The 12518-nt window shown below is 38.4% G+C and overlaps 1 protein-coding gene across 3 annotated transcripts in view; it reads left to right on the top strand.

The window, feature by feature from the left end:
- Positions 1-12518, top strand: part of FBXL20 (F-box and leucine rich repeat protein 20) — a 95850-nt gene that overhangs the window by 55463 nt on the left and 27869 nt on the right. For all 3 annotated transcript variants that reach the window (XM_049635921.1, XM_049635922.1, XM_049635923.1), the window contains 2 exons: positions 578-639; positions 10559-10613. In XM_049635921.1, the coding sequence (XP_049491878.1) occupies positions 578-639; positions 10559-10613 (117 nt within the window). The remainder of the gene's footprint in view (positions 1-577; positions 640-10558; positions 10614-12518) is intronic.

Here is a 12518-nt window from a genome sequence, read left to right as displayed (position 1 = left end):
TTCAACTTTTTATTTATTTTTGGGACAGAGAGAGACATAGCATGAACGGGGGAGGGGCAGAGAGAGAGGGAGACACAGAATCGGAAACAGGCTCCAGGCTCCGAGCCATCAGCCCAGAGCCCGATGTGGGACTCGAACTCACGGACCGCGAGATCGTGACCTGGCTGAAGTCGGACGCTTAACCGACTGCGCCACCCAGGCGCCCCTAATGGCACTTTTAAATGGTCACTGTACAGTAATGTGATTTTAAGCAACGGGACCTTTTGCAATTCGGTTTCCTTGTGTGGAAAGTGAAGATTAAGGATAATACGAAGATTCAGTACATTAATACATGAAAAACACTTAAAATAATAACTGCCACATAATGTCATCCCTCCGATTGCTATTAATTTTTTCTACAGACAAGGAACAAATTAAATGTCTCAGATGTTTTTCAGGCTAAAGAGTCTCTGAAAATATGACTTTAGCTTATTATACCCACTATACTTACCCACCCCTCTCTTTAGAGGATTGCCTCTAAACTTTGAGTTGAACATAATAAAATGTTAAATAACACTAACTGATTTTGTTTTTGCAGATGTTCTCAAATAGTGATGAAGCTGTAATCAATAAAAAACTTCCCAAAGAACTCCTATTACGGTAAGTCTGAATGCTGATTTTAGTTTGGTTGTGTGTGTGTCATATTGTCTATTTAAAAATTTTTAGACTTGTTGATAATTTTCATGTATGTATAGGATCTGGATTATCTGAATTTGTAAATTTATTGGTTGTTTTGTTAATCTTAACTCTGTTTTCTAGATATGAATCAAAATTTTAAATGTTTAGTAACAGTTCTCTCCTGATTTGTACTTGTATATGATTTTGTTTACTTGTTTTCTTTTGCCCTATTCTTAGATAGAATGTGAAGGAGATAATACATTTTATTTTATTATAGTGCTCATCTTTTTTAAATGTTTGTTTATTTTTGAGAGAGAGACAGAGCATGAGCGGGGAGCGGGGGGCAGGGGGGTGGGCCGAGAGAGGGAGACGCAGAATCCAAAGCAGGCTCCAGGCTCCTAGCTGTCAGCACAGAGCCGGATGCAGGGCTGGAACCCACCAACCATGAGATGACCTGAGCCAAAGTTGGACACTTAACCTACTGAGCCACCCAGGTACCCCAGTGCTGATTTTTTGAAGTGATTCTGATCCATCCCTTGCCCCCACTTCTTATTCCTAAAGTCAAATATGACCATGAAGTAACTTGTATTTGCAACAAAATATTACATATATTGAGGTACTGTAAAGAAGAGTTACAGACCTTTATTTTAAAGATAAAAAGGTAAAAGTGATTTTAAACTCTTTCCTTCTATTACAGTTATAATTTTACCCTCCTTATTTTTAATTAGTTCTCTAGAAATTACATTTGGGATCACCCACAACATAAAACACAAAACCCCTAATTTACATGCATCTGACCTAGGAATCACCTAGGAAAAAACTAGGGGAGTTGTTTTCAGTGCCCATTATTTCGGTACTTAATCATCCCATTCTTTGTTCACTTATGTTGAATATCGTGACTTAGAAAGAAAGGTACATTTTAGGAGTGGCTGGGTGGCTCAGTCTGTTAAGCGTCCGACTTTGGCTCAGGTCATGATCTCACAGTTTGTGAGTTCGAGCCCCACATCGGGCTCTGTGCTGACAGCTTAGAGCCTGGAGCCTGCTTCAAACTCACTCTCTCTCTCTCTCTCTCTCTCTCTCTCTCTCTCTCTGTTCCTCCCCCACTCATTCTCTCTCTCTCTCTCTCCTTCAAGAATAAATTTTAAAAAATGTTTAAAAAAGAAAGAAAGGTACATTCCCTTTTGCAAATGTCGGAAGTTAACAAGTTGTACTGGAACATCTATTTCTTGGTCTGAGCTGCTGCCACAGTCTAGCTCATAACCAGCCCAATCCATGCTCACGATGGAAAATAATCTTGCCCTGTTGCCGATAAAGAAAAGTATTCCTGGCATTTCTAAGGATTTGCACGTCTGACTCCTTCACTACTTTGCAAGCGGGGACTGTATTCTTCTAAATCTTTATGTAATACTTTATACAATGGAGATACTAAGAAAAAATAACTGAATTGAACTTGGAATGGATTTTTCCATGGAAGCAATGCATTCATACATGCAGGTTGACTATAATTGAAATAATAGCAATACGTGCTAAGCTACTCAGAACTGTTGGAGATGTATCCTAGATATCTTGAGTATCCCTCAAATTTTAGCAAAATTATAATGGCACCATCTTAAATAAAAACATTTTTTTTTTTAATTTTTTTTTTCAACGTTTTTTATTTATTTTTGGGACAGAGAGAGACAGAGCATGAACGGGGGAGGGGCAGAGAGAGAGGGAGACACAGAATCGGAAACAGGCTCCAGGCTCTGAGCCATCAGCCCAGAGCCCGACGCGGGGCTCGAACTCACAGACCGCGAGATCGTGACCTGGCTGAAGTTGGACGCTTAACCCACTGCGCCACCCAGGCGCCCCAAATAAAAACATTTTTAAATGGGTTATATTCTTTTTTTTTTTTTAATTTTTTTTAAGCGTTTATTCAGTTTTGAGAGACAGAGTTGGGGGGTGGGCAGAAAAAGAGGGAGACACAGAATCAGAAGCAGGCTCCAGGCTCTGAGCTGTCAGCACAGAGCCCAACACGGGGCCTGAACTCACAAACCGCAAGATCCTGACCTGAGCCAAAGTTGGCCGCTTAACCAACTGAGCCACCCAGGTGCCCCTAAATGGGTTATATTCTTTACTGTTATTATGAACTGAGTACACTAAGACATACTTCAATGTTTTAAATACTGGCATTACATTGTACTATAGTAGTTTACTTAAAGACTTACTAAGATTCAGGGAAATTAATCCTTTGGTAATTAGCTGCACCGTCTTATGGTTTACGTTTTTTTTATTGGAGTTTTTCTCCATGGAAGACAGACATAAAGGCCACATGCTGTATAATTCCACTTATATGAAATATCTAGGATAGACAGATCCATGGAGTTAGAAGTTGCCAGGGTCTGTGGTGAGGGATGATGGGGAGTGACTGCTGGTGGGCACAGGGTTTCTTTTGGGAATGATGAAATGTCCTGAAATTAGTTATTATGGCTGCACAACACTGTGGATATAAATCTCCCATCTTCTTCAGTACAGATTACTAACCACTCCCAAATAAATATAGATACCCCCAACTTATGTACCTCAATTCCTAAAACAATAAGTTTATTTAATGCAACAAACATTTTTGAATTGCTAAAATGCCCCTGCTTTTTCCTATCATCTACTGTATGGTACCTTTATGTCGAGTTTCATAATTGAAAGATCATGTTTCTGCAAACACATCACTAATCCCTGAGCAATTTGTATAAATATAATATTATGCCTAGGGGGGCATAGGTGAGAAACTTTATAGATAATGATCCTAGTTAGACTTTAGTAACCTTTTCTCCACAAAAGAAAGCACTATAGACAGACATGGCTGGAGGCCAAATGCAGACCTAGGAGACTCTGAAGCATGTGTCTTAACAATCCTAATTCCATTGTTAGAATGTACTGACTGGGGTTCTGAATATCAAGATCCCAAATGAGTTAGCTTTTCACCTGGATTTTAACATTACAGTACATTAAAAAGAAAGAAAGAAGACAAATATAAGAGCTTGGTCTTTCCAGTCCTGATTTGGCTCCCTAGTAAGATGAATGTGATCTATGTCAGGGCTTAAATCTCTTCTTCCACTCCATATGTAGTCCATCCAAATATCTACTATTATTTTGTAAATTTTGACTTCTATTTATTCTACGTACTTGACAATGAAGATAATTATCTTTAGAAACCCAATATAAGGATTGATGGGATAGGCTGCCAGGTTTTAGTGAGAGCAGTGTTTTTTTGTTGGGGGGTGAGCTCACAATAAGCATTTACTTGTCCAAATATCATAACATTAACTTAAAACATCAGGGAGCCTGGGTAGCTCAGTCAGTTGGGCGTCCAACTCTTGCTTTGAGCTCAAGTCATGAGCTCATGGTTGATGGGTTCAAGGTTCGAACTCTGTGTCTGACTCCGCATTGACAATGCAGAGCCTGCTTGGGATTCTGCTTCCTCTCTCTGCCCCTCTCTCACTCTCATCGTCTCCCCCCTCTCAAAATAAATAACTTGAAAAAAAAACCCAGTGGAGTTATAAATATAGATCTATATCATAAATCAAGAGGAAATTAAATTGTTATCGCTATAATAAGCCAGAATAATAAACTACATTATACTTAGCACCTTCCTGTTTTTCATCATCTTCAGGCTAAGTACCTAAGATCATGTTGACAGTGGTCCTTTTCTCTACACTTTAACGCTTTACATAACTCATTCTGAGATACCCATGTCTGTAACCAGAATGGTTAAGTGACGCATGATAACAACACTTACTGTGGTGAGCATTTCATAATGTATACAAATCACTGTGTTGTACTCTTTTTTTTTTTTAAGTAGGCTCCACGCCTAGTGTGGGGCTTGAACTCACAACCCTGAGATCAAGAGTTGTGTGCTGTACAGACTGAGCCAGCCAGATGCCCTGATAGCTAGAATGGTTAAGATCAAAGAGATAGGAAGACTGAGATGGAATGAAGGGTCTGCTGTTGTCTAAGGATCTTCTTGATTGCTTCAATTAAAGTCTTTCCCCATTTCTTCTCAATAGACTGTTGAAAAACTGGCCTGGCTTTAGTCTACCCAGATTAAAAAAAACTTTTTTAACTTTTATTTTTGAGAGACAGAGACAGCATGAGTGGAGGAGGAGCAGAGAGAGAGAGACACACACAGAATCTGAAGCAGGCTCCAGGCTCTGAGCTGTCAGCCCAGAGCCCGACGTGGGGCTCAAACTCACCAACTGTAAGATCATGACCTGAGCCAAAGTCAGATGCTCAACTGACTGAGCCACCCAGGCTCCCCAAGGCTGCCCAGGTTTAAACAAAGTAGACCTCACCTTCCCCACTCCTGATAAAGAATACCAAGAGACAAAAAGACAACTGAGACATCATGTGGAAGAAGATAGGGTCTAATTATACATAAAACTCATTATGGTACAAAAAAAGAAAGCCCAAGTCCTTAATACTAAATCCCTGGTAGAGAGCATGGGACTGATTGATAAAATCAATACTGAAAGTAGATTTTGGGATATGGTTACCTATAGTATGGTTTTGTAAAAAGGAATTATTCCTAACTTCCTTTGGCTTCACAGTCTTATGACAAATATCCTAAGCCTCCTTGAACAGCACCTCTTAACATAATTCTTATTAAAAAAGTTAAAAAACACAGAGTGGTCCTGGAGAGGGTATAACTGGATAATTCAAGTCATACAACGGGCATGTCCATAGGTACAACTTTTTTGGAGAGTAATTTGACAGTGTACTTTAAGAGATACACATATTATAACCTGTAGAAGCAAACATATGAGTAAAAATGGTTTGCAGAATTTTCATGGCAGCGTTATTTGAAATTATGAAAAGTTAGAAACAGTTTTAATATACATAAGTAAAAATGCTTAAATAAATTATGGTATATTCAGTCAGTCATTGGACTATTTATTGTACTTAGCTGCCTTTTAAAAGAATAAGGTAAAGAGGATGCCTGGGTGGCACAGTCGGTTAAACTTCCGACTTTAGCTCAGATCATGATCTTACCACTCATGAGTTCAAGCCCTGAACTGTGCTATGCTGACAACTCAGAGCCTAGAGTCTGCTTTGGATTCTGTGTCTCCCTCTCTCTGCCCCACCCCACTCACGCTTTGTCTCTCTGCTCTTCAAAAATAAATAAACATTAAAACTTAAAAATAAATAAAGAATGAGGTAGAGCTACATGAGCAGACCTAAAAAGATGTCAATGATTATATATTTTTTTAAGTTTATTTATCTTGAGAGAGACAGAGTGTGCGCATGAGTGCAAGCAGGTGAGAGTCAGAGAGAGAGAATCCCAAGGAAGCTCCGAGCTGTCAACACAGAGCCCGACATGGGGTTTGAACCCACGAACTGTGAGATCATGACATGAGTCGAAATCCAGAGTCAGATGGTCAAATGAGCCACCCAGGTGCGCCAAGATGTCAAATTATTAAATGACAGAAACAAAAACAAGTTGTGGGAGCATATTTATATCATGTTTTCATTTTTGAAAAATATAAAATACGCACACATGAAGACGTGCTAAGTACTGTACATATTATATATCTAGATACAAGTAGATACATCTGCTACCTTTGGAGGGAAGAATAGGCTTTTGGCAGGGGGTATTGAGAGAGCAGGGATAAGAAAGCCATTTGTTTACCACTTTGTATTTTTCTTTCTTTTTTTTTTTTTAACATTTATTTATTTTTGAGACAGAGACAGAGCACGAACAGGGGAGGGTCAGAGAGAGAGGGAGACACAGAATCCGAAACAGGCTCCAGACTCAGAGCCGTCAGCACAGAGCCCGACACGGGGCTCGAACTCATGGACCGTGAGATCATGACCTGAGCCGAAGTCGGAGGCTTAACCGACTGAGCCACCCAGGCGCCCCTGTATTTTTCTAAGTGTTTGTTTTGTTTTTGTTTTTGTTTGAGTTTATCATTTATTTTGAGAGAGAGAAAGAGAGAATCCTAAGCAGGCTCTGTGCTGTCAGCTCAGACCCCGACACAGGACTCTATAGTCCTGGACTGTGAAATCATGACCTGAGATGATATCAAGAGTCGCTCAGTCAATCATCTGAGCCACCCAGGCGCCCCTTGTTAATAAAGGTTTTGGGGGCACCTGGATGGCTCAGTTGGTAAAGCATCTGACTTCGGCTCAGGTCATGATCACACAGTTCGTGAGTTTGAGCCCCGCGTTGGGCTCAGTTCTGACAGTTCAGAGCCTGGAGCCTGTTTCCGATTCTGTGTCTCCCTCTCTCTCTGACCCTCCCCAACTTGTGCTCTGTCTCTCTCCCTGTCAAAAATAAATAAAACCTTTAAAAAAATAAAAAAATTTTAGGGGCACCTGGGTGGCTCAGTGGGTTAAGTGTCTGCCTTCGACTCAGGTCATGATCTCACGGTTCATGAGTTCGAGCCCCACAACCGGGCTCTCTGCTTTCCATGCAGAGCCCGCTTCATATCCTCTGTCTCCCCCCCTCCCTGGCTTGCTCTCTCTCTCTTTCTCTCCCCCTGTCTCAAAATAAATAAATTTAAAAAAAAAAAAAGTTTTTTTTTAAGAGACTAGATGAAGATCTTTGGCTATATGATGTGTTAAGGCCTGCTCCGAATTTAAAGTTCTGATACTTGTCTACTGTCTGGTGGAAACTACACCACATTTTCAAAATTGCAAACTTCTTATTCCTCACAAGAGACCATCAGTTTGCAGGAACGGTTCATCAAAGCTGTATGCTAGTGTCTTTTATTGTCAAACTACAGATGTAGGTTTACTAGATACAGGTTTTACCCCTGTTGTAAGTGAGAGGACTTTAGGTATAATTATGACATTTTGGTTATTCATGATCTTGTGAAGAATTCTGCTAAAAGCAATGTATGTTACCTGTAGCTATCATGGACAAGAGCTTTGACTCTTTGGTTTAGATTCTGTTACGGATTAAACTATAAGAGCTCTCTATACATATTTGGTTATTAATGTGAACATAAAGACCATACATTCCACATTAATAAGTGGGTCAGAGTTGGCAAACACAACCTCCACAAGATCAGATCATCTTCAGCGTCTGAAATTAGGGCTGTGCTTTTTGTCTCCTTTTTAACTTGAATCTCAATGCAAAACTGCTCTTAAATAAGCCAGATGCATACCCCTGGCCGTAAAGAATAGAAAAACAAGTATCTCATGTGTTTTTGAAATGATTTTATTGTTACAGATCTGGAGAGGACACATCAGACAACTGGTCTTTTATCCAACTACTTACAGTTACCTAACCAAGATTATACTGATTAGAAATTATGCAAACCTAATCTATTCATATCTGGAAATCCCATGTAGCACACTAAACCATTGAGTTCCTCAGGTGTACAAGTAATCAGCTGCTTAATTATTAGCTAGACTAAGTTGACCAGGGAAGTTCTGTCTAAATGAAAAGCTCTATAGGAATGTTAATGAGACTGATTTTTTTTTTTTTTTTTTTTTTTTTTACTATGTTGAGCAACTGGCCATATCACCTTCTATGAACATTTTCCAAACAAAAGTCATCTTAGCTATGCTCTGTGGTATAGAATTTTGAGCAATTCATTAACCATTTGTTGACATGCTGGAAATAACTTATAATTTTGTCTTGAGGAAATAAAACTCAGTGCAAAAGTTAGGGTGGTGCTTTATTGGGGTGAAGTCATGGTTAGGCCTTTTATTTTCCATCAAAGGATGACAGATATACCTGTTCACTGATTTGAAGTACAGGGATCAATCATCAATCCACAACTAAGGATATTTCAGTTGTAGGACCTTATAAGAAATATAATCCTTGTGCTAATCTTATGAAAACTTAAGAGAAGTGATATTTATAGAAGATTGTCTGAAGGACATTCATGATTCCTTTAAGTATGCTATATTCTGTCTGTGGTGGGCACTGTAATTGACTTTCTAGCATCCACTTCAGCCCAGTTAATTAGTCTAAACCTGTCACAGTGATTGGTTAAGGCCTACGCCAATTTAGGCTAATGAGACCTGAGAAGAGGCTTTATTGCAGTATAAATGCCTGCCTATCTCTCCCCTCAGAGTGAACAAACACATGTTGATCCAGTATTTGCTGGTATCCATCCTGTGCCTATAAAGAAAAGAGCTTTTAGGACCAAGCTGATGCTGTTCCTAGCAGAATAAACAGAAAATTGCTGATGACATTGTGGATCCCCTAAATCAATTAACCTTGAGATGCAGGCAGCCTGTTCTTTGTATTTCCTTTTATATGAAATAACCTCCCTTACGGTTTAAGCCCATCTCAGTTAGGGTTTCTATTACTTGTGGCCAAAAGCAACCTTGGATCAACTGGACTGTCAGAAGCATGCATTTTTATATACTATTATTTTGTTTTTAACTATTAGAAAGGTGCTACAAGATGTGACCATATGAAATCTGTGACTGAATTTGCTTTGGGACTTTATCCACCAAATCTAAGTAGACTCCTTTGAGAAATTTCTCTTAGAAAGTAGTGCTAGAGAGGCGCCTGGAGACTCAGTTGGTTAAGTGTCCCAATTTGGCTCAGGTCATGATTCACAGTTGGTGAGTTAGAGCCCCACATCGGGCTCTGTGCTGACAGCTCAGAGCCTGGAGCCTGCTTCGAATTCTGTGTCTCCCTCTCTCTCTGCCCCTCCCCCACTCATATTTTGTGTCTCTTACAAAATTAAATAAACATTTAAAAAAATTCTTAAAAAAAAAAAAGTAGTGCTAGAAAGAGCTCTGATTTTATGGTATAATGTATATGTTTCTTCTTTTCTGTTTAGAATATTATTTTGTTTATGCTACCAAGAAATTTAAAACTAAATGTGAGACTCCTCTATAGCAACTATGTAAACTCTTCCAAGGGCACATCTGTTTCCTTTCTGGCTTTGGTTTTCTACTTTAAAAAATATTTTTCATGGTCCTCATAGTTTATTTGTATTTATTATTATTTGCTCCTGATCCAAGCCATCTCAAGTACTCTGGAGACAAATTTAATGAATAAAAATAAAATGGATTCCAGCGTTATAGCTGACATACTGATTTACATATAAGATTACGATATGCATGAAATATTGCTGACAGAGCCCCCCCAGGTGCCCAGAGAATTTATAAAATTCTTAAAGCAAAATTAACTTTAATTTACTTAAACCTTTAAAGCATATACTATATTACACTTGTTGCCACTTGCAAAAGAGTTTAGCTTATTATTCAGATTAAAATGACCTTTACAGGTGCTCATGAGTAAGGAGGGCTTTAAAAAGACACAACCCTTGCATTTATTGCCAGGATGCTCTGACCTGTTTTTACAGGTGGCTTCTAGTGTAGTGTAGTGTAGTGTAGGGAGTCACCACACTTTAAGCAAATCAATTATTTCCAATAACAATGCTTCAAAATAAATATTTAACCTCTGTAAGACTGAGTAAAATTCTAGGCAGTGTTTCTTGACATTAATGTGGTAAATGAGATTTATAATTTCCTAAATTAGAATTAGAGATTTAACATTTTATAGTCACTAATTTTTAAGAGTTACTCTATTATTTAATCTTTTTTCCCTCATAACCATAAAATTCTTTATAAAGTTATCCCTCCCCTAGCCCTCTTTTGGATAGCCAGAAGTGTGAAAATTATTTTTTTGCTTTTAACAAATTATAGCAGCTAGAAATATTTTATCATCCCTTGATGTAAGTAATTGAACTTGTATGGTACTTGTACGTACATTCTCAAGTAAAAGATTGCCCAGCGTTTTATACGGGCAGTATTAAGTTGTAAGTTGCTCCAGCTTTTGTGTTTGTTCAAAAGAACTTCTCTCTTTTCGTGCATGTATTAACATAGCCAAGTTATTTATAGGTAAAAATCAAGAGAAATTTATCATATAATAAAGCTTGTCTCCCTCTCTTTTTAGGATATTTTCTTTTCTGGATGTTGTTACCTTGTGTCGCTGTGCTCAGGTCTCCAGGGTAAGAATGATTGATTTGATTATGGGGGAGATCTGTAGTAGGCAGATCATTTACTTTAGATGTTGTATGTTTCAGAGAATGTTATTTCATCCATGGCATTCCCAAACCCATGTAATTCTATAGTAAGATTCTACTATATGTCTCTACCAATTTTTTTTTTTTCTTTTTTTTCTGAGAGAGACGGGAGGGAGGGCAGAGAGAGAGGGAGAGAGAGAGAAAATCTCAGGCTCCCCTCTGCTAGCATAGAGCTCAGTGCGGGGCTTGAACTCTACTCTGACATCGTGACCTGAGCTGAAATCAAGAGTCAGACACTTAACCAAGTGAGCCACCCAAGCTCCCCAGTTTTTTGGAACTCTTGACTATTTGTGTAATGTAAACAGGAAACATTTTCAGGGAAAAAGTATTATACATGCAAATCAAAAGGTTAGGCTCTCCTCTGAATTATAACAAAATAGTGTTTCATTAAGTTTTCCTAATTCATTTTATACACACACACACACACACACACACACACATCCCACACACAGAGGCTCTTGAGAATCTAATTCTCATTTTTTCCCCCATATTACTTTCAATTATCAATTGTTTTCAGTTTCTCATATTATCAAAAGATAATAGTTAGAAATTAATTTGTTAAAAAACTATAGGGCATTCTCTAAGTTTTTTATTTCACTTAATTATCTATTTTTGTTAATTGACATTGTTTGACAAAACTGAAACGTCATAATCTTTCTGGCTGCTACTAATATAGAGTGGATTCTGTGTTGTGTTATGGGAAATTTGTTTTATGAACCATTCAACTCTCTTTTGTAATACAGATATATAATGATTAACTTAAAATGAATGAACACCTGCACTCATCTTTTTTTTATAAGCTGGAAATGGCTTTTTGCTTTTTCGGTTAATAAACACTGAGAAACTACTGTGTATCAGATACAATCCTAGGTGCTGGATATATAACACGGTTCTATTATAAAGTATGGTTTTTATCTTTGTAGGTGTGTGCAGGTTTTCAAATAACCAACACTACTTCCCTCAAAATAACCCATAAAACTTACCATCAAAAATTCACGGTGTCTTGCTAACTTTAATGTAATTCTGCATCATAAAAACCTACTAAATCTGTGTATCAGCTACTTTGGAAACCATCAGCAGTACTCTGATGTTTTCTCTTCGTGACTTTTTTGTCCCCTGTACTTGAGTGGTTGCTTTAGACATGGCTGGTACAAATGAATAGGGTTTCCTTAATATCTCTGTATGAAGCTGAGGTCATCATTGAGAAACAAAATACCCAGGCCAGTGTCTAAACATGTTTAGTTACAGGGTCTCATGTCACAAATGTTGATTTGAGTGAATTTTAATTGTTCTCATTTGTAGGTTTCTCTTCCCTATTATGTTTTAACTTAAAGGAAAGCACAACACCAATTTTCATTAAATGGAGACTTGGCACATCAGTAGTTATCCTGTTGTTCTCTGTACTTTAAGTAGTTAATGAATTTGTTCTTTTAAAAAAAGATTCTAGGGGTGCCTGAGTGGCACAGTCAGTTAAGCTTCCAACTTTGGCTTAGGTCATGATCTCATGGTTCGTGAGTTCAAGCCCCACAGGCTTTCTGCTGTCAGTGCAGAAGCTGCTTTGGATCCTCTGTCGCCCTCTCCCTCCCCTGCCCCCCACCCCCCCATCATGGAATCTAGCCCTGCTTAGGCCTGCTTAGGATTCTCTCTCTCCCTCTCTCTGCTCCTCCCCTGCTCACTTGCTTTGTCAAAATAAATAAATAAACTTAAAAAAAAAAAAGGGGGACTCTAGAAAGGAACCTGTCATGCACAGTTTCCTTTCTTGTATCTCAGTATTGACTCTGTTTCAGTGTGTTCCAGTAAGAGGTGATATGCTAAGTTTATAACTCAACA

Source organism: Panthera uncia, chromosome E1 (genome assembly GCF_023721935.1).
Source record: "Panthera uncia isolate 11264 chromosome E1, Puncia_PCG_1.0, whole genome shotgun sequence".
Classification (NCBI taxonomy): Eukaryota; Metazoa; Chordata; class Mammalia; order Carnivora; family Felidae; genus Panthera; species Panthera uncia.
This window is presented reverse-complemented; position numbering and strand designations above follow the sequence as displayed.